Raw genomic sequence first — 22,531 nt, 5'->3', positions numbered from 1 at the left:
TGGCATTTCTTCCACGTTGCCCAATGCCTGAGGGGGAGCTGACCAAGACCATGGTCACACTCCTTTGACACACACCATATTGTTGGTGTGGTGCAAGGACAGAAGCGAGGACGCAGCTTCTGCCTGGGTGATGATATCGACACAGCAAGAGTTAAAAAATGCTGGCTGGTTGCCGGGAATCAGAGAGACCATGGCTGCAACTGGCAGCCAGTCAGCCTGACTACACAGCTCTTTGTCCCTGGGGGCTAGAAGGGCCACCACAGCCTGACTCCCAGTGGGTGGTTTGCATGCTCAGTGCACAGATCATGGACGTCCGCCATAAACCAGCCTCCTAAAAAACCAGCACATTCCATTCTCCTCAGGTGCCTCTGGGCCCACCACAGTGAGCCAGCCTGGGGACTCAGGGCCTGGAGAGCTCCAAGCACAGGGCTACATCACACTTCCAGCGAATCCTTTGGGCCCCTCCAATTCCCTTGCGTGTGGCACATGGGCCACACTGAATGCACTCTGGCCGGAGGAACAGATTCTGAAGGAACTGGAGCCTATGGCACTTGCAGCTCCCAGGAGGTGCAGGTCAGCAAGGCCGGCACCCACAAGATGCAACAAAACTGAATCAGAGGTGAGGGAGGTAAAAACGAGCACACGTGACATTCCAGAGTGGAGCTGGGCTGCCGGGGGGACCCCCTGGCTGCAGGGTCCACAGCCTTTGTGCCTGAGCTATGGCCCACGCCAGAGTAAAGGCGAGGCCTGCTGCCCAGCCACTGGCAGCTCTAGGAGCCTCAGTAGCCCAGGCCTGCTGCGCAGCAGGGGGGAGCCGATGGAAAGCCGGGGTCTTTCAAAGGCGCATCTCCAACTCCCTCAGCTCTAGGTTGGGCTGGACCCATTTTCTGTGCAGATGCCAACATTTTAACGTCTTCACACACGCACGGCTTACTGCTCAACGAGACTGGGGAGGTGGGGGATGGGGCTGGCAAGGGGGCCAGCAGCACATCCTGGCTCTCCCCTCCCACGGGGTCCGAGGCAACAGGCACCCCCTGCAGGGGAGGATGCTCGAGGAGCCCGGGGCACTGTGAGCACAGCACAGGCTCTTCCTGCTGCTCTGATGGGTGTGGAAGCAGGTTCAAATCCCAATCAGAGGGCAGCCCCGGTGGTGCAGCGGTTTAGCGCCGCCTGCGGCCCGGGGTGTGATCCTGGAGACCCGGGATCGAGTCCCACATCGGGCTTCCTGCATGGAGCCTGCTTCTCCCTCTGCCTGTGTCTCTGCCTCTTGTTCTCTCTGAATGAATAAATAAATCTTTAAAAAAAAAAAAAATCCCAATCAGACCATCCTATTGATGCCATCTGGGGACTTGACCCAAGGTCTCTATCCAGTTAAGGGGAAAACTGGGAAGAGCATCAGCCCCTTTTTTAGGTGTGGGTGGGAGAATCAGGGTAGTGCATTTAACACATCTTCAAAGAGAAGACGTCCTGAGTCGTTGTCAGTCCCTGTGTCCCAGCCCTTTTCTCCTTTTGGTCAGAATGTGAGTGGGAGGATGGGAATTAGCCTTTCTAGTCTTCAGGCCTTAAAGGAGCCAGAATGGACCAAAAAGATAATCAACAAGGCTGGGCTCCCTCCACGCACGTTCCAGGAAGAGAAGAGACACGTTTCTGCACTGACCAGCCTGACTGGCTGGCTGGACAGGAAAGGCACCTCAGGCAAGGCCTGGTCCAGGAAAAAGGTGAGCTGTGCCCAGGCCTCAGTGGTTTCTCTTCTGGACTCCCTCCCCCACATGCACACAGCAGGCCTCACGTGGCCCTGCCAGTTGTTCTGAGGGCACAGCAAGTCTGGGATGCCCAAGCCCTGCGCACTGCAGAGCCAGCAGGTCAGCGCATGTACGAGAAGCTGCCTCTGTGTTGCCAAGACAACACGAGAACTGGGGATGGTTGCTTGGCAACCCCACCCTCCGGGCCTCCACCTCCTCTCCACTGGCCACAGGCTGCTGCCTTTGAGGCCTTTCTCCTCTGAAGAGAAAAACAACAGACCAGCCATCCTAGATGGTGGCCAAGGGCACATACTCCCAGCTCCACGGGAAGGAGACCGGGCAGGGTGGGGGGGAAGGGTAAAGGGGGACGTGGGGGAGGGGCAATGGAGGACACGGGCGTGGGGGGAGGGCCTGCTGCACCCACCTTGCCACCGCCGATGCCCATGCCACAGTTGTTGAGCTTGAGCTCATGAAGGGTGAAGCAGGCAGAGCTCTTGAGCAGGGCCTCAAAGCCTCGCACACCGTCAGGCCCAAATGCGTTGTCGCTCAGGTCCAGCTCCACCAGCTGCGCCCCGGCTGTGATGAGTCCTTCCCCTAGTGAGGTCTGGGCAGAGACAAGGTTCAGCTCAGTTTTGCAGACATCTCCTGGGAAAAGTTTCTACACTAGGCCCCTTCTGCCCTCAGGGGGTACCCAGGCAGAGACACAAACCATTTCATACCCGGAAACCCTAACGAGGGTTCCCAATTCAGGTGGGGCATGGGGTCAGTATATGTAGGAGTGATCAGGGAAGGCTTCTTGTTGGAGGGGGCATTTCAATTCAGGCTAAGTGAAAATTAGTTAACCAAACATGAGATTCTGGCCAACAGTACAAACACAAAGAGACGTAAGTGTGAAGCAGCGTACTGTGTGTCTACAGACAAGCAGTGGACTCCAGAAGAAGCTGAGGCTGGAAGGAAGAGAGGAGTCAAATCAGGCTAGAGCCCTGAACGCCAAGCCAAGGACCGTGACCAGAGCCTGAGAGCTCTGAGGGCTTTGATGTGGGTGAGGGATATAGAAGACACATCCTCTGAACCTGAGGAGGGCAGACTGGAGGCAGAGGACCTGCCCGGGAGTGTAGACAGTGACCTAGGCAGCAGAGGAGGAAGCTGGCTGGCTGGTGTGGAGGGAGACAGAAGACAGGGAACAGAGCCTCGGGTTGGTTTAGATTCCACAGAGGGAGGGAGACCTGCAGAAACTGGGTATTCAGTGATGTGCAGGAAGGAGGAAGGCACCAGTGATGCCTCTGGGGTTTCTGAGGGTGACTAGGGAGGCAGGCACCTGTGTTTGAGCCACAGCCCAGGACCAACGTGGTAAGATGCATAGCTCTCCTGGGAACCCACTGGGCTGGGGGTACCTACAGTTCCCCAGGAGAGATGGGAGAGGAGGCTCTGCCAGAGACTGGGGGCAGAAAGGGGCCAGGCATGCATCCTATGTGTGGTTCCCAGTGGATGGAGTGGGGGAGGGATACATCCTCCCTGCCCAGGCCACCGACGGGCTAACAGAGGCAGTTTCCACTGTCCTCCCCACCACTGACTCAGCAATGGAGGGCCATTCTCTGCCTGCCCCTGCTGACCTCCAGCCCTCCTGCAGCCAGAGCTGCTGAAACCCTGTGTCTGCTCAACCTTCCCTGCATCTCATGCCTTTCCTCAACCCCATATTCTCTTGCCCCCCTTTCTGGGACTCACTCTTGTCATTGGTGATATGGAGACAAGAAAACCTCCCTCGAAGGTTGAGAAACTTAAATGCTAAAATTCAGGTAAAACAATGCATACAGATCCCAGTTTATATCTCACAAGCACATTTTCTTCACCCCCTCTTCTAACTTTAAGTCCTTTTACTTACTAACCCCCCAAATGAATTTACTTAACCTATACTCTAAATCCTCCCTTTGCCTGGTTCTTATTCACCCTTTGAGACTGGTAACTAATAGAAGCAGCTCGCTGAAGGCTTCCTCAGCTCCCCCAGTGGAGGAGACCTCCCTATGGGGTACCCATTTGGGCACCTGTCACTCCCTGAATGACCCTTAGTTGTTTACTGAATTGAGATGTATTATTATTATATTAGTTCATTAACATTATTAATTTATTAATATATTTATTCATTTAAATATAAACTCTACATTTTACAAAATTTACAAAATGTAAACTCTACATTACTCTACATCCAACGTGGGACTTAAACTCGACCCTGAGATCAAGAGTTGTTCACTCTACCGACTGAGCTAGCCAGGCACCCCAGGACTGAGGTGCTTTAGAAATGAGGGTAGCCCCTGGGCACCTCAGGAACCACAGTGCTGGCTACTTGCATGGAGTTCTAAGAAGGCAGCCCAAGCACAGCCAGGGTGAGCCCCAGTAACAGTGATGGTCATGTCAATCATTGACCAAGAGGCTCACCCTCATGTACTAGGCCTCCTGTTCCTAAAAGGCTGCCTATTACTAACCCTGCCTCTTTCTCTTGAGCCCCAGGCAAATCGTGTTCTGCTCAGTGATGCCCCCTCCCACCCCACCCACTCACCTAACCCCAGGCTGAAAACCGGACGCAAGCAAGGCTGACCCTCAGGAATGGGGAAATGGAAAACAGAGTGGATGGAAGCCACCCACCATGAGAAGCAAAGCAAAGAGTGGTATGGAGAAAGAAAGGGCCCAGAGGGAGAGGTGGGGCAGTGGGGCACAGAAGGGTGTGAGGGAGCAGAACAAGGATATGCAAAGATTAAGGAGGATAAGCACAGAGGGAGTGAGATCCACAGTGTGGATCCACAGAGAAGCCACAAAGCTCAGGAATGAACCCAAGCCCCCACTGTCTGGCTCCATTATTGCCTGTACACCCACTTGCCTGGCTTCCACTGAGCACCTCAGTCATGCACATCGTGAACAAAACATGAAAGAAGTCCTGGGAATGGCCAAAGAGGTCCCTGTGCCCAGAGGAGGGGAACAGCCGCCTTGTGCACTTACCAGGGCTGGTGGGATCTCGGACCGCAGCCTCCCCGTGAACATGTCACTCCAGTGGCATCGCTTTGGAAGGAAGAGGAAGAGAAGAGTTAGTGGAACCCCTCAGAAATGGCCTGCAGGAAACACCTCATCCTTGTGGCCATGGACTACTGAGCATTACAATACTTCTCAATTTAGGTTTCCTCAGCAAAAAAAGCTGGTCCAGCTCTGGCTGAAGCTGGGGGGAACCAGGGGTACCTGGAGGCCCCAAAGGCCATACAGGCCTCAGAAGAAGTATGGGGAAAAGTCTGATCTGCCCAACTCTCTAGTTTTCCAGGAGAGAAACCAGGCTGAGAAGAGACTAGCCACAGGCCCCAAGATAAGGCAGTGGTAGAGCCAGGAGTCTGACTTCTTTGGCTCTTCTCCTGCCAAATAGGTCAGACTCCTGGCCCAGTGTTTGTTTCCAATACCAATCTCCCATATATTGTGGGCCAAAGTGACACATGACAGGATTTGGGTGGCAAAAGCAGATAGTAAGCAATATGGGTTCCAGCAGCAAGGAAATTATTTTTCAAGGTTCTCTTTTCTTTTTTTCCCAAGTAATCCCTATGCCCAGCATGGGGCTCAAACTCACAACCCTGAGATCAAGAGTCTCAGGCTCTATTGTCTGAGCCAGCCAGGCACTCCTTGAGACTCTTCAATCCTTCTGATCACTTCTAGAAGGGGGCCTTGCTCTGGGGCTGGTGGATCTTGCCCATCTCTCCACTTCTTGCTCATCTGCCTCTTGAACAAAGGGCGAGCAGGCCTCATGCTCAGAGCCTTTAGATGACAATGTATCAAACTAGAATTTAATTATGCTATTTTGGTAAGCAATATCACTTTCCATTTACAGAAGGAATCACAGTTACTTATAAATTACATCAAAGTGGCTTGGTAAAGCCACAGATGCGGCGGCCCTATCCCTGGGCCTTGTCACCACATGTCATCCTCTAATTCAGCTCCACTCCTGCAGCCTCCAGGTGCAAGCCAGCTGTGTCCACCCAAAGTATCAATTCTGGCAGCTCCCACCTTTCCTGGGCCAAACCTGGGAATGATGGAACCCAGCGAAAGCAACTTTCCCCTGAAAATCTGGTCCTTGAAATGTGTGAACTAAATCCAACCCTAAGTCCTAGGCAAACTGGTTTCTGTAGACTTCCAGTAAAGCAAAACACCAACACTCATGGAGCCGTAGGGGACAGTCTATATGGATCTGCTCAGTGAGTAACAACTGAATGCAGGTGCTCAGGGCCAGGACCCAAAGCCAGTTGTGAGCCCTGGAACACCTAACAACTGGCATCTCACCCCAAAATTTCCCCAACCCAACTGGGATGGGCCAAGAGTCAGCATGGAGATTTTAGGGCACAAGGACTAGGTTCCAATTCTGACTTAACCAGTATGCAGGCCTGCCACTCACCACTCCCCATCTCTGACCCCTAGTACCCTGTCTCTGAAATACAGCTTTGGGGCTCAGCAATCTCTAAGTAAGCAGTAGTTACTGCAGAGCAGTTATGAGCCTGGACTGTTTTCTGGGCTGCAATCCTCACCCTCTCCTAACATGTGTGGCCTTGGACCACACTTCCCTCATCTGTCAAGACCTAACTTGGGCAGCCTGGGTGGCTCAGCGGTTTAACACCTGCCTTCAGCCCAGGGCGTGATCTTGGACTGATCCCAGGGTCGATCGAATCCCACATCGGGCTCCCTGCATGATGCCTGCTTCTTCCTCTATCTGTGTCTCTGCCTCTCCCTCTGTCTGTGTGAATAAATAAAATCTTAAAAAAAAAAAAAAAGACCTAACTCATGCCTGTGTTGCAATAGGAAAGGTAACATCTGGGATCCCTGGGTGGCGCAGCGATTTAGCGCCTGCCTTTGGCCCAGGGCGCGATCCTGGAGACCCGGGATCGAATCCCACGTCGGGCTCCTGGTGCATGGAGCCTGCTTCTCCCTCTGCCTGTGTCTCTGCCTCTCTCTCTCTCTCTCTCTGTGTGTGTGTGACTATCATAAATAAAAATTTAAAAAATATTTATTTATTTATTTATTTATTTATTTTATTTTATTTTTTTTTTAAAGATTTTATTTATTTATTCATGATAGTCACACACAGAGAGAGAGGCAGAGACACAGGCAGAGGGAGAAGCAGGCTCCATGCACCAGGAGCCCGACGTGGGATTCGATCCCGGGTCTCCAGGATCACGCCCTGGGCCAAAGGCAGGCGCCAAACCGCTGCGCCACCCAGGGATCCCAAATTAAAAAAATATTTAAAAAAAAAAAAAAAAAAAGGAAAGGTAACATCTTATTTCACATCAGCACTTTGGCCAGAGCACTACTGGCTCTCACATGCCCCAGCCCTGACCCCGGAATCCCTCCTGCACAGAAGCAGAGCTAAGACACTGGGGTGGGGTGACTTAAGGCACTAGGTCTGCACAGGATGACATGATGCACATGGCACTCTTGCTGTCAAGCTCTCCCATGTCATAGGCTCACATCTGGTCACCAAGGCAACCTCACAGGGAAGAAAAAGGTTTTGTAAAGGAGCCCAGATCCAGAGCAGAGTTTGGTGCAAGACTACATAATACAAATAAAGTGGTACTGGGGCTTGACCCAGGCCCTCAGATGACAAAGCTCCACTCCTGCAGCCTCCAGGCCCAGACGACAGCTCTTCCATTCCTGTCCTGCATGGGTCACTGGGGAGGGCTAAGTACTTTTGTAGGAAAATGTCCCAGCTTCTGCTCAGGGACACGACAGGCCCTGGACAGAAGAGAAGAAACAAACACTGCCTTGGCCATTAATCTGACTGTGATCTTCCCAAGGAGATAAACAGCAAAGGCGATGGCACGAGCTAGCTCCAGGTCCTCACTGGGCAAATCCACTCTGTGTGCCCTGGCCCTGCATTCCTTCTGTTCAGCAAGCACAGCAGGGAAAGAGAACTGGACAAACTTCAGAGCGTGCCACGTGGCCAACTGATCAGCATTAGGATCCTGGGCTGTTTACTCAGAACTCCCAGCCTCCGTTCCCTTAACTTACAAAATGGACACAGTCTTTACCACGTGGGGTGCCAAAAGGACTACTGCCACATGCAGAAGAGCCCAGCACATGCCTGGCCCTGCATGCACTGAGCACCATTTGCAGTCGGGAAAGCTGGTCTCTCCCTCATGACTCTGCGAAGGCCTTAATGTGATACACACCAGGATTCCCAGCAACACGGAGGGTGTCCAGGGATGTCCTCCTGGCATTTTAAATACCTGAGAGCCCATCTCTTCTCACAGAGCACCTCAAAGGACTGGTGTTTAGTAGGACCCCCTTTGGGACATAATGTAATAGTAGGATCTCTGTTGGCCAAAGAGGAGCACCACCTTTAAGAAAGAACTCACCATTCAGCTGTAAAGAGTGCAGCACCTTCCCAAACCCACCACAGCAACTGTGCTGAGGCTTGGCCACTGCTGTCCCACATGTGACTCTTCTACGGGCAATCTCTGCTCTGGAGCTCCTGGCTGGGGAGGCTTGGTGCTCGCCAGAAAGGTCCCACAGTCCAAGGCTCTGGTGGCCCAATTCTGTATGTGCCCTTCCCTCCTCACAGATACCATATCTGCATTGCTAAAGGCTCTCCCTGTCCAGTTCTGTTTCTTCCCCCTTTATCATGCATGTTACCTGATGAACCCCTGATCCTTGTGTCTGTTACTAGGACACAACACACTGGGACAGAGGCCTCGGCCAGTGCTATGTGCTCTGGGGAGGCCAGAGCAAGAGGAGCCGTCGTGGTGACTGTCAACAAGGCAAGACCTAGGAGGATATGGACACAGGCAGGGACTGCGGTGGCCTTAGTGGAAGCTTGTTGCCAACCAGTCTGGGCCTGCTCACCATGCAAATCTCACCTTCAACTCTGACTTCTTCTCCAAGGCCTTGGCGATGACTCTGGCTGCTTCCACGCCCACCGTGTTGCCCTCCAGGCGCAGAGCCTCTAAGCCATCAAAGTCTTCAATCTCTTTAATCACGTCTTTGGCTGCCGGGAACAAGAACAGAACCTTAGATTCTGAGAGTCATGAACAGCAGAGGAAGAAGAGAGTCTGGCCACAATCTCGTCACTCACCATTCCAACAGCAATAGTATGCCTACTGTGGCTGGGCCCTGGCTTACCAAGGAGAATCAGGCTGGCTCACACTCTAGCAGGGGACTCTGCTACAAAGACAATTCTATCTGTACTGGGTATTAAAAACAGGCTCGTATAGAAGGCTTGGGAGCCAGAGGAGGAAAGAAACTGAGCAGGGAAATGGCATCCAAGTCAGAGGACCAGCAGGTACAACAGCATAAAGGCTCCCAGTGTTACATGATTCATGAGTGGAGTGTTCATTACTGTATTGTTTTTAGTTACGATGAAAAATTCCAAACAAACTAAACGTCCATCAACAGAGAATAGGTTAACTCACCAGAATGTTAAACAGCTACACTGATGTCATTAAGAATGGTAAAACACCTGACTTGGAAAACATTCATGTCATAGTGATAAGTGAAAACTGAGGTTTTCCACTGGTGTTTGGTCTGATCGCACTTTTAAAATGTGATAACTATTTAAAAATACATAGATAAATAAAATTAAAAAAATAAAACACCGTTTATTCTTACACACACACACGGTCTAAAAGGATAAAAACCCAGCATTAAAAGTTATCTCTAGATGCTGCTGCAATTATGGGTGATTCTGTGCTTTTCCATCATCTGCTCAATATATTCTTAACGTGGGGATCCCTGGGTGGCTCAGCAGTTTGGTGCCTGCCTTCAGCCCAGCGCGTGATCCTGGAGTCCTGGGATCGAGTCCCACATCAGGCTCCCTGTATGGGGCCTGCTTCTCCCTCTGCCTGTGTCTCTGTGTCTCCCATGAATAAATAAATAAATAAATAACATCTTTAAAAAAAATAAAAATAAAAAATAAAGTATCTATAATTATGATCCTAATTATTTAAAAAAAAAAGAACAAAAGGGATGCCTGGGTGGCTCAGTGGTTGGGTGTCTGCCTCTGGTTCAGGGAGTGATCCTGACCCTGGGATCGGGTCCTGCATTGGGCCCCCCACGGGGAGCCTGCTTCTCCCTCTGTCTGTGTTTCTGCCTCTCTCATCTCTGTGTCTCTCATGAATGAATAAACTCTTAAAAAAAAAAAAAAAAACACAGAATGAAAGGAAGGAAGGAACTCAGCTACGGTTAGAAAAAAATGTAGAAAAAAAAATGCACCAAGATTAATAGTAGTTGTATCCTGGGGTGTGAGATCACAAAGATACGGGTTTTTCTGCCTTCTTCCAATGTTTCTGAATTCTATAGTGAGCAGGTGTTGATTTTACAATCTAAACAAAAACATACAAGATGCATGAGACAAAACTCATCTAGTCTGGCTGGCATAAGACAGTGGGGTGAGGTGGTGGGGAAGAGATGGAGATGTGTAAAGGAGAGAAAAGTTGGACTTGACCTCTTAGGTGACAAAGGCCACAGAATGGGTTTCACAAAGGTGATATGCTGCCTGTAAGGAGCTCCCTGAGAAGCTGTCCCAGTGAGGGCCTCTGCATATGCCTCCCTCCCTAGTCGCCCAGCAGCACTTTCTCAGGAACCCCTGATGAACTCCCAGGCAGGTCAGATCCTGCTTGGCAGGTTTCACAGCCCTGATCTCCTCCCAAATGCTGCCTGCTACAATTTTACACTCTTCTCTCTTCTAAATGATTACTTGATCATTATGTGGAGACTTTGTTCATGCTCCTTCTTCATTGGGTCATGAGCTCTGGGACTTTGCCTCAGCTCACTACCATGCCCCCCAGAGGGGAGTGCTTAACATTCTCCTCCACACCTAGTAAAGTAGTTACTCATGTCTATTCCACAATTGAGTAGTTGAGATACCGAGAGGTTATGTAAAAGCCTACTGAGCTCACACAGCCAGAAAGTGATGACCAGCATTCATTCTCCTTTTTTCATTTCACAACAGGAAGGTTGGCCAGGTATGAGCCTCCCATTTTCTAGAAGAGGAAGCTGAGGTTTCAAAGAATGAAGGAACTCTGCCCAGGAATTCAGGACAAGGACAGAGCTATGCTTCAGACTGGTCTTCTAAAACTCTACCCCTGTGCTCCTCCCCAAATCCTTGCTTCCGTGCATAATCATGGACTTTATACAGCACTCCCCCAACCCCTGCAAGGAGCCAAGTCCCTCCCCTCCTCCCCTGGGTCCCAGGTGCCCAGATGTCCTTTGTAGCTGGCACAAAGTGCACGGTGCAAGGGCTGAAATAATCTCTCAGCCCTTTGGAAGACCTGCTCCAAAACAGAGCCCCTCTAACATCCAGGGATTGGCCAGGTTAGCAAGGAGGCAGGACACCTGCTCACGGGAATGTTTATGCAGTCCTTAAGAGCCAGGCAACAGAGATGCCAGGGACCCCAAGGGAAGACTTATGCCGTATCAGTGAGAGAAGTATGGAGATACACAGGTTCTGTGCACAAGTTCAATCCTGGGGAGAGTCACAGGTACATGGCGAGTTTGGAAGAATAAGCACCAAAACGGACAAGCAGAGACAGGAAAGGGTGGGGACCACTGCTGAGTGGATTCTCTCACTTGGTTTTCAATCCAAATGGGGTTCCATGTAACTCAAATGTGGTTTAGGGATGTGTCCCAACACTCCTGAATAACCAGCTGTCAAGAGGCTGAGCGGCAGGGCTTGCCTTTCAGCCTCCACCGCCTCACAAAGTAACATCCGTGTTTACTATGCAGCCATGGAAAGCAGAAAGGCCTTTCCTTGGTCCTTAAATGACTTACTGGGGAGAGAAGAGCCTTGTTCCAAGCATCATGGCTTCCTCATACAGGCCTTGCCCTCTCCTGACTATGCCAGCTCACTGCCAGCCAAGGTGGAGGCCCTTTCTGGGCCCAGGGTCCAGCTGCCAGACTCCTCCACACTACATTCAAGGCTGTCTGCACTGGGCTCCCTATGGCACCCTGATTCCTTCTCGCCCAAGCCCACCCTATGTGTCTCAGCTCCTCCCCTCACATGATACTCCCTGCGTCTACTGCCCTCTCCCCTACAATGACAGTTCAACCACCTTATCCATGGGGACTTCCGGGGCCCTCCTAAACCAGAAATGATCCCTTTCCCTTGCCGTATTTCCCACAGCTTTCTGTTCACGTTGCTCAGAGTATGCTTCACCTTCTACCCCCTGGCAGTTGAGTACCTCCTTCCTACTCCATCTTAGGAGGTCCTCAGAGGCCGGGGCTATAAGCTGGGCATCCCTGGTGACCAAGAAAATGGAGGCAACATGTCCAGCCTGAGCTGGTTAATTAGTGATCTGCACAGATTTTAAAGCTAGACAAGCTTGAGCTCTAATCCTAGCTCCATTACCTGTATCTGTGCCCTTAGGCAAGTCCTATTATTTCCCAGGGCTTCACTTTTCCAATCTACAAAATGGGGATGAGACCTACCTCAAGGACTTTTGTGAGGATAAACTTCCTTAAGTCAGGCACTTAAAGAATGCCTGACTCAGCATTCAGGGAATGGAATTTAATAGCAAATTCAGGGGATCCCTGGGTGGCTGAGCGGTTTAGCACCTGCCTTTGGCCCAGGGCATGATCCTGGAATCCCAGGATCGAGTCCCATCAAGCATCGAGCTCCTTGCATGGAGCCTGCTTCTCCCTCTACCTGTGTCTCTGCCTCTCCCTCTCCCTCTCTGTCTCTCGTGAATAAATAAAATCTTAAAAAAAGGGGGATCCCTGGGTGGCTCAGCGGTTTAACGCCTGCCTTTGGCCCGGGGCGCGATCCTGGGGCCCTGGGATCAAGTCCCACATCGGCTCCCGGCATAGAGCCTGCTTCTCCCTCCTCCTGTGTCTCTGCCTCTCTCCCTCTCTCTCTCTCTCTCTCTCTCATGAATACATAATATTTTTTTTTTTTTTTAAATCTTAAAAAAAAAAAAGCAAATTCATCTTTACTGAACTGAGCTGTCTACTGACAAACACAAGAATAGGGACTTAGCTGGACCTCTGTTAAAATCCCAGCTCTGCTACTTACCAGCTAGATGACCTTGGACAAGTTAGGTCTTCCAAATCTCTTCTCCTTATTTATAAAATGGTAACATTTCTACATCCCCCCCTCAGGGATGACGTGTGATCGGAAGTGATAACAGCACAGGGAGGGACTCTGTAAATGTTAAGGCCCTTCAGAGACATCAGGAATGTGCACTGCCATGCTCCTGACAACCTGAGAACTCCAGTTTCTGAGGCAGGGCAGGTGAGCAAGCTTGCCTGCAATCCATGACAACCGGGCAAGTCCATACCAGTTTCCCTGGTTGGGCCAGAACCTCAAGAGTCCTTGCAAGTGCTGGCGTAGGTGCCTTCACTTCCAAACGTCAGGGGATTCAGGGTTGACCAGTGTTAGCCATGCTTTGGCCAGGGATGAACAGACAAGGCCTGCATTCTGCTTCCTAATTCCCTACAGTCCTGGTTCCTAGGACAAGAACATCCCTCCCTCTTCCAGGGGCATTCAGTTGCACGGACCAGACCTCCCAAGAGGGCCTTACCTCTGGGAAAGCCAACCAGTATTCCCAAAACCAGTCTGGGATCATAGTGGTAAAGGTGGGAAGTAAGAAGTCAGGGACTATACCCTGACACTGCTGTTGTGATCCTTTGTTGTTTACTATCTCCTCCCACTAAGACATAAAGTGGCCCTTTCCACCAGCCAACCTAAGCTGTCACCAGCAAGGATGGCCTCCAAAAACATGATGACTAGCAGGGAAGCCTATATATGTCCTTGTGGGCACATCTTTGAGCCTCACTCTAAAAGGGACCCAAAACTATCTCACAGAGCTACTAGGTAACAAACAACGTGATAATGTAGCTAAACAAGCTGGAACAAGAGTCATTGGCACACACTCTTTCCTCCCCTGGGCCAGCCCAAGCAGGAACTCACCATCTTCCGCAGTGTTGAGTTTGAGGCTCTTGCCCTTGAAACTCAGCTGACCCCCAGCCACCTGGGTTTTGGCAAGTGTCTCTGCTAGCTTGGCAATGTCTTCAGAGGCCATGCTGGCCACGTTGCTGGGCTCCCCCGGAAATCTGCAAACTGAGCAGGATGAAGTTTCATTAAGAGACAGGAGTCTCCTGGGGCCCCCTGGTTGGGGAGGGCCGGGTAGGACATCAGCCCTTTCAGGGGCTTAACACCCCCTCCTCCATGGAGACTCCAACAGCTAAACTACTGGGAGAAATGAAAACACTATTAGGTAAGGAACAATTCTAGAAAGGTGGAGAAAGTGGCAAGAGTAGTAAAATCATGTTTTAGCCCCTGAAGGATTACTAGCTTATTTTAACTCCTCGCCTGCCCCAATGGCCCCAGCTGGAACACCAAGCACAGCCATCTGAGCTGCCCATCTTCTGGGCTCCCAGTGAATGGTAGTTGGGCCCAGACCAACAGCTGCAATGCAAAGAGCCTACTCCAGGCACACACCTGCCTGATCATCCTGGCTGCTCTCTGTTTGAGGGTCCCATTCCTCAAACAGGACTAGGATGGCTAAGGGATCCAGGTTATCCATCCCGCGAAATGCCCCACCTCCCACGCTGGCATGTCTCTGGGGATGGGGCACAGGTGTCAGCCCACTGCCCGTCTGGTTTCAACCTTAGCCAGAAGACTGGGCAATCCATGGTGGCCAAACCTCAGGGGTTCCTAGGAGACCAGAGGTCTCTACATCACAACAGCCACCATCACAATAGACCAAGGGCAGAGCTGCTGAAGAAAGGAGCTTCTGGCCTGGAAGAACTCGGCAGATTGGCAGAAAGACCACTCCATTTCCCTAAAGAGGAAATGGCAGGTCATCAGGGGAGACCAAGGATGATGGATATGGAAGACAGAACGAGGAAGGGCCCACAAAAACTCCTTACCCAGAACATGTCCTTCCCCAATCTATTCGTCCTCAAGATACAACTGTGATGGCTCCCCAATCCTCCAACTCCCCCCAGGCTTCCTCTGGGCTCCTATAGCCAGCCTCCCACCTCCTTCTCCTTATCTTAACCCTGATCACCCTGGCTTGCCAATTTTTACAAATATGTATGAATTATTCTCCTAGATAAGAAGGCACCACTCATTCATTCAATAAACATTTATTGGGTATTACTATGTTCTGGACGTTGCTCTAGATACCAGAACCAAGCAGTGAATGAAGCAAAAATACTGCCCTCTCTCTTTTTTATAAGATTTTATTTTTATTTATTTTTTAAGATTTTATTTTTTTAAGTAATCTCTATGCCCAACATGGGTCACAAACCCACAACTCTGAGATCGAGTCACATGTTCTACCAAATGAGCTAGCTGGGCACCTCTTAAAACATGTGTTCTAAATAAGACATGTGGAATCTTATTTGTGTAAGTGATAAGAAAAACAAACGGAGAAGGGGGTAAGGAGTTTTAAGGGGGTTGCGATTTATTTATTTATAAAGATTTTATTTATTCATGAGAGACATAGAAAGAGAGGCAGAGACGTAGGCAGAGGGAGAAGCAGGCTCCCTGTGGGAAGCCTGATGTGGGACTCGATCCCAGGACGTTGGGATCCTGGCATCACGCCCTGAGCCAAAGGCAGACGCTCAACCACTGAGCCACTCAGGTGCCCCGAGGGGGTTGCGATTTAAAACAGATTGGTCCAAAAATAAATAAATAAATAAAAATAAAAATAAAAATAAAACAGATTGGTTAGAGGGGCACCTGATGGCTCAGTTGGTTAAGTGTTCAACTATTGATCTCAGCTCTGGACTTGATATCAGGGTCATAAGTTCAAGCCCCATGCTGGGCTCCAGGATGGGCATAGTACCTAGGTTAAAAACAAACAAACAGGGCAGCCAGGGTGGCTCAGGGGGTTTAGCACTGCCTTCAGCCCAGGGCATGATCCTGGGGTCCCAGGATCAAGTCCCACATTGGGCTCCCTGCATGGAGCCTGTTTATCCCTTTGCCTTGTCTCTGCCTCTCTCTCTCTCTCTCATGAATAAATAAAATCTTTAAAAAACAAACAAACAAAAAGACCCACAATAACAACAAACCAGAATGGTTAGGAAGATATTAGGAAAGAAAGACTTGGAGGTCATCAAGGATTGAGCCAGGCAGATATCTGGGGGAAGAGCATTCCTGCAAACAGAATAGCTAAAGCAAAGGCTTTCATGGGGGGAAGGAGAGATCCGAGGAACTCCAAGGAGACCAGTGGGGCTGGAGTGCAGAAGAGGAAAGGAGAAAAAAAGCAAGAAATGAGAAAAGAGAATCAGCAAGAGGCCCAAGTTGCAAAGGCCATTTAAAGAATGCAGCTTTTACTGAGTGAAAAGGAGAGCCACTGGTGGGTTTCTAGCAGAGAAGACCAGACTCTGACAGATGTTTTGACAGCAACTTAGGGCCTGACATCTAGAAGGTCCCCCAAGAATGAAGAGATGAAGCTGGGGGGGGGGGGGGACCCTAGCCTGAAACCCGGCCACCACTTGCAATTCTGGGAATGGGACAATTTTCGGCAAAAAAAAAAAAAAAAAAAAAAAAAAATGGTGGTGGGGCTCCCAGACACGTTCCTACTGGAACACACAACTCCTCTGCTGGAAAGGGGCCTATTCCTCAGTCCACTACACGCACGCACCATCCACTTTAAAGACTAGGAGGCCAAAGCACAGAGAGTACTTGAGCTGTCCAAGGTCTGCACAGGGTCAGCCGCAGAGCAAAGACAGGCAGGCGATACGCCAACAGCGCTTTCCTTTCCCGGCACCAAAGCCGCAGATTTTCTCTGGTGCACATCTCTCGCTCGTGCGAAGCGTCCGCAGCGACTCAGGCCGATCCCGCGGCCACGGCGGCAGCCCGGGCCCTCGGCGGGCGTGGGGCCACTGGGAAGCGGCGGCAGCGGAGCGACGCGCGACGCGGGCCGCAAATGACAGGCGGGAGGCGCGGGAGCCCCATCCGGGAGCCCGGGAGGCCGCGCACCGCCCCCAGTTGTCACCGACGCCAAGGAGGGACGCCAGTGCCGGCAGCTGCGCCAGACGCCCTCGCCAAGCCTCAGTTTCCCCATCTGCGAAAGGGGCCTGCGCCCCCCAGCACCTCCGCTCTCAGCCCCTCCGCGCTCAGCCGCAAGAGCGCAGGGAGAGAAGGCCCAGAAGACACCCCCCCGAAGGCGCTCAGGGGCGCCACACCTTCCCCGCCCAGCTGCAGGGCCGCGCCGCCCCCCGCCCCCCTCCCAGGCAGGTGACGGGGAAAGGAAGCGGACCCCGACCCTCACCGTAAACAGGCGGCGCCGCCGCGTGAGGAAACCTAAGCGCGCGCGTCCGCCCGGCAGGGGCGGGGACTGATTTAGGGTCCGGGTCAGGTCAGGTCGGGGTCGCCGCCTCCGAGCCCAGAGGTCCCGGTACGCGGCGTGCTCTTCCGTCAGCTCTGCCGGCAGTTCTCGCCACTCCCGTCTCCGACACCACCTGCTCCCCGCACGGTGGCGGATGATGGCGGAGGAGGAGGATTTTGAAAGCCGGCAGTTTCTTTCCTTCGATTTGATTTGTTCGAGGCCCAGGCCGGGTTCCCCTTCCCTCGCACGCGCGGCCTATCGGGTATGGTAGTCCAGTTCTTCTGTGCAGGCCGCGGCGGCCGCGGCAGGGGCGCGCCCGCGAACTACCAGTCCCGTGATGCACCGCATCCCAGCGCGCCTCCGCCGGCTCCCTCTGCGCCCTCCCTTTTCAGCTTCTGGCTCTTTCTCCAGGAGGCCACAGGGCGGCGTGTAGCCCCGAGAGCCCAGAGACTACAATTCCCGTGATGCCCTGCGGTCCAGCCGACTCAGCCCTTCCGGAAAGGTTCACATTCACTAACTTTATTGACAACCTCCCCCCCACCCCCGAAGGCGAGCGGCTGGATTTGTTCAGCGACAAATAGGTATCCATTTCCTCAAAGGAGAGCCTCGTCTTTTTTCCTCCCATGAAATTGAGAGGTCATTGGAAGTCTTTCACATAAGGAGCCGCAAGTTATTTGATAATTAAAAAGGGGAAATAGTTACGCTATGATAGAGAAGCTGAGACACCATCTTAACCGAATCGTCCACGTTAACATCAGTGGCACGACAAACCGACGTCCATTGCACACCTGCTGATGTGATGCACTGAGAAGGACACAGCGTCACCATGCAGCCAGTGCATAAAATTAATCTAAACCTGAAGAAGCATCAGCCAAGCCCAAACTGAGTTACAGTTTCTTTGCTACAGAATAACTGATCTGTACCCTTGCAAAAATGTCTGTCATGAAAGACAAAGAAAATCTGAAGAACTGTTGCAGACTAAAGGAAACTGAAAAGACATGACAACTAAATGCAATCAATGCTTGTACGTTGGATCCTGGGCTGCGGAGTATATTACTATAAAGGGCAATATTGAGACAATTAGCAAAACTTGCTGCATCTTAGCTGATAGTATTGTATCAATGTTAAATTTGTTGATTTGTATTATTGTGCTGGGTTATGTAAGAGACTGCCCTTATTCTTGAGAACGTATGCTGAAGTAATAGCGGTGTGATATCAGCAACGGACTTGCCACTGGCTCAAAAAATGTATATATACATGGAGAGAGAGTGCAAATGTGTCCAGATGTTCAAAATAAGTGAATCTGGGTGAGGGGTAGATGGGAGTTCTTTGAACACTTTTGCCATTTTCTTGTAGGTTTGAATTTTTTAGGTATCAGAACACAAATAACTTTTCTTTTTTTTCTTTTCGCAAAGAACATTTTATCCATTATATAAATAACATGTGTTTGCTATAAATACTTCAACCAACATAGAACAGGATAAAGAGAAAAGTAAACATTACCCCAGAAACTCTAGCACTCAGAGATAATCACCATCAACATATGCAGCCTTCTCCAAAGTCACCTCTCACAACTTGGCCCACGCATATGCTTTTGCTTTACCTGCAATTGAAAGTTAAATAGATTATGTGCCAGATCTTTTCACACACAGTTAATTCAATCTTTACAACCACAAAGAAAGCAGACACCATTGCCACCCCTTTCAGCACAGAGATGAGAAAACAAGCTCCATACCCTGGTTCACGCCACTACTGAGATGTGGGCCCACTTTTCACCCTCCCTGTCGTCCTCTACCTACAAGGCCCATGTCAAATGCCACCTCCTCCGGGAGGCTTTTCTACATCACTCTGTCCAGAATGAGTCATCTTGCTCTGGGCCCCAAAGCACGCTGCAAGCCCTCACAGCAGTCGATGTGCAGCTCTGAGGGCTTTTTCACACCATTAATAGTATCATTGGCAGTGTCCTTATCCACCTGGGAGAGCCTTGGGGCAGCTATCATACCCATCTTGGCAGCATCTTTTCCCGGATTCACCTGTCATAGCTGCTTTACGTTTCCTCATTTGAACTGGATTCCGATCAGGGTCACTGGATGTTTGCTTAAAATGAGTCATCATCTGAGAAGGCTAAGATGCTCCCAATTAGGCCTGATGCTATTTCTGTGCTGATTACCACTCGGACTGATCAAATCAGTCTGGATTTTCCCTGGGGTGATCCCCAGCCTCCTTTGTCCAGTTTTACTTCCTAAGGCCTCCCTTGGCCCTCTGACAAAGACCTCCCAAAGGGAAGAGGAGGGCAGATGGTAGAACATATATTTTTTAAAGGTTTTATTTATTTATTCATGAGAGACAGAGAGGCAGAGACACAGGCAGAGGGAGAAGCAAGCTCCCGCAGGGAGACTGATGCGGGACTCGATCTCAAGACCCAGGATCGGGCAGCCCTGGTGGCGCAGCGGTTTGGTCCTGCCTGCAGCCTGGGGTGTGATCCTGGAGACCCGGGATCGAGTCCCACGTTGGGCTCCCTGCGTGGAGCCTGCTTCTCTCTCTGCCTGTGTCTCTGCCTCTCTCTCTCTCCCTGTGTCTCTCATGAATAAATAAATAAAATCTTAAAAAAAAAAAAAAAAAAGACCCAGGATCATGACCTGAGCCAAAGGCAGATGCTCAACCGCTGAGCCACCCAGGTGCCCCTAATCAGTAAAACATCTTAAGTGATCTCCCCATCCTCGCCAAGCCAATAATCTAAGGTTTTCAGGACTAGAAGGGAATTCTTAGCAGAAACAACAATGGCCTTCAGAGTCTGCCTGGCTGGCTCAGTCCATAGAACATGCAAGCCTTGATCTCAGGGTCATGTGCTCAAGCTCCATGCTGGGTGTGGAGTCTACTTAGAATTAAAAAAAAAAAAAAAGAAATTTAAAGTAAGACTCTTGACCTCGATCTAATTTAAAAAGAAAGAAAAAGAAACAGTGGCCTTCAAGGGCCAGAGAGGTATTAGGAGGTAATGGGAGCCTGGTGGAGCTTGTGGAGAACCAGAGTAGATGTTCTGCTCTAATGTGTTCACATCCAAAGCTCAAAATCACCAGACCAGCCAGACATCACTGCTTAGCAATCCAGATTCTGTTTGTTACTCCTGAATCTAGATTCTACCTCAAACCACTTTAAAATGGGAAGACTGAGGGATCCCTGGGTGGCTCAGCGGTTTAGCGCCTGCCTTTGGCCCAGGGTACGATCCTGGAGTCTCGGGATCAAGTCCCATGTCAGGCTCCTGGCATGGAGCCTGCTTCTCCCTCCTCCTGTGTCTCTGCCTCTCTCTCTCTCTCTCTCTCTCTCTCTGTCTATCATAAACAAATAAATAAATCTTAAAAAATAAATAAAATGGGAAGACTGAGGTTTAAAAAGATGAAGAAGATTCCCCAAGGGTACACAGTGAGTCAGAGTTGTCCCGAGACATCAGTGTTTCCAAGCAACACATGTGTATCATCTCTCCTTCTCTTTCTCCAGCTCTCTCTCCCTTCAATGTTATCACCTGAGGGCTAGTTTGTTTGCCAAGAGCAGTAAATGGAATCATAGCCTTTGACAGATAGATAGAGCCATTTCACACCACCCCTTTCTTCTTTTCAACAGGCAAAGAATTGAGGACCAAAGAGGTTAAAAACTTGCCCAAATTACACAGTAATTTAGACAAGAGATTGTAGATTTTTTTTTAAGTAAGCTCTGTGCCCAACATGGGGCTTGAACTCACAACCCTGTAATCAAGAGTTGCATGCTCTATCAACTGAGTCAGCTAGGTACCCCCAAGATAAGAGACAGCAGAAGCCAGATCCCTGGGGTCCTTTTCAATAGACATGTAAAACAAGTCATTTTGTGAATATGAGGTGGGTATAAGGGGAAAAAGGAATGTTTTAGACCTTTCTGTCTTTGTTATGCAGCTTTTCTTTCCTCTTTTTTAAAAGAATGTTTTGGAGAAAAAAAGCAGGCTGCCTCTGATTCGTTTGGTTTACTTTGACTGAGTGTTTTAAATTCCATTGTGGTGCCTGAAAACAAACTTAATTGCTAATTGTAAGTGGAATAAATAACAATATTTATACTGGTTTCCTGAAGAGCTACCAAGGCTGCAGACTTGCCATTTAGTGAGATCAAAAACAAATGCCTGAATTATGCCAGACATGTGAGGAATGTGGAGAGAAATTCTCAAGATCCAGCTGGGTACGGGTGCTTGCCTAGGGCCCCTAGAGAAAGGTGGTGGGCTTGGCTCACCAGTATTGCAAGGGAGCCTGTCCCCTCACCCCCAAGGGTCACCACCTCTGGTGGGAAGGGGTTGCTACATTATCTGTTAAAGACCACTCAAACCACATTCCCCCTAGGTTCAAGCCCAGGGCTCCCCATCAGAATACATGACCTTTTCAAACTTTGATAAATAACAGTAAAGATAATTCATTCCCCCCACAAATAGTAATCGAGTATCCACCATGTACAAGGCACTGTTCTGGCTCTGGGAATCCAAGGTGAGTGAGACATAAAAGGATGTTGTCTGTGGAGGAGCTTAAATTAGGATCTAACGTTTCTGGAGAATTTCCTGACACCAAATGCTGTTGGTAGATTATTTTTTCTTTTAAAAATTATCTTGGGGGATCCCTGGGTGGCTCAGCGGTTGAGCGTCTGCCTTTGGCTCAGGTCATGATCTCAGGGTCCTGGGGTGGAGCCCCACATTGGGCTCCCTGCTCTGCAGGAGTCTGCTTCTCCTTCTCCCTCTCCCCCTCCTCCTGTTCAAGCTCTCTCCCTCTAATACATAAAGTCTTTTTTTTTTTTTTTTTAATTATTTTGTTCCTTGAGATGCCTCGGTGGTGTAGTAAGTTAAGTGACTGTTGGTTTCAGCTCAGGTTGTGATCTCAGGGTCCTGGGATCGAGCCCCCACCTCAGGCTCCATACCCAGCATGGAGTCAGCTTCAGATTCTCTCTCCCCTCTTCCTGTGCCCCTGCCTGTGCTCTCTCCTCTCTCAAATAAACAAATACATCTTTAAAAAAAATAAAATAAAAAATCTTTTGGTTCAAAATGGAAATAATTTTCTAAATAAATACGGACACAAAAAATTTAAAAATAGTATAAATGCAAAAGACCATTAAGAATAAAGTTAAGGGGGGATCCCTGGGTGGCGCAGTGGTTTGGCGCCTGCCTTTGGCCCAGGGCGCGATCCTGGAGACCCGGGATCGAATCCTACATCGGGTTCCCGGTGCCTGGAGCCTGCTTCTCCCTCTGCCTATGTCTCTGCCTCTCTCTCTCTCTGTGTGACTATCATAAATAAATAAAAATTAAAAAAAAAAAAGAATAAAGTTAAGGGGAAAAAAAAAGAATAAAGTTAAGGGGTGCCAGACTGGCTCAGTTGGTGGAGTATGTGACTTTTTTTTTTAACTTTTTAAAAAATTTTTTATTTAAAAAATTTTTTTTCTTTATTTGTGATAGTCACACACACACACACACAGAGAGAGGCAGAGGGAGAAGCA

General features: G+C 50.0%; 1 protein-coding gene across 3 annotated transcripts in view; it reads right to left on the bottom strand.

The window, feature by feature from the left end:
* The window catches only part of RANGAP1 (Ran GTPase activating protein 1), a 31,760-nt gene extending 14,536 nt beyond the window's left edge, over positions 1 to 17,224 (bottom strand). Inside the window, exons 1-5 of one of the 3 annotated variants that reach the window (XM_038550437.1) lie at positions 16,979 to 17,224; positions 13,663 to 13,812; positions 8,618 to 8,745; positions 4,734 to 4,793; positions 2,167 to 2,346 (exon numbers count right to left, since the gene is read on the bottom strand). In XM_038550437.1, coding sequence (XP_038406365.1) covers positions 2,167 to 2,346; positions 4,734 to 4,793; positions 8,618 to 8,745; positions 13,663 to 13,774 — 480 coding nt within the window. In that variant the 5' untranslated portion in view covers positions 13,775 to 13,812; positions 16,979 to 17,224. Of the gene's footprint in view, positions 1 to 2,166; positions 2,347 to 4,733; positions 4,794 to 8,617; positions 8,746 to 13,662; positions 13,813 to 14,193; positions 14,419 to 16,978 lie in introns of those variants that run through there. The other 2 variants (XM_038550438.1, XM_038550436.1) reach the window with 2 other exon arrangements.
* Between the last annotated feature and the right edge of the window lie 5,307 nt (positions 17,225 to 22,531).

The sequence above is a fragment of the Canis lupus genome, chromosome 10 (genome assembly GCF_011100685.1).
Source record: "Canis lupus familiaris isolate Mischka breed German Shepherd chromosome 10, alternate assembly UU_Cfam_GSD_1.0, whole genome shotgun sequence".
NCBI classification, from domain to species: domain Eukaryota; kingdom Metazoa; phylum Chordata; class Mammalia; order Carnivora; family Canidae; genus Canis; species Canis lupus.
The sequence above is the reverse complement of the archived record's forward strand: the minus strand, read 5'-3'. Positions and strand labels throughout refer to the sequence as shown.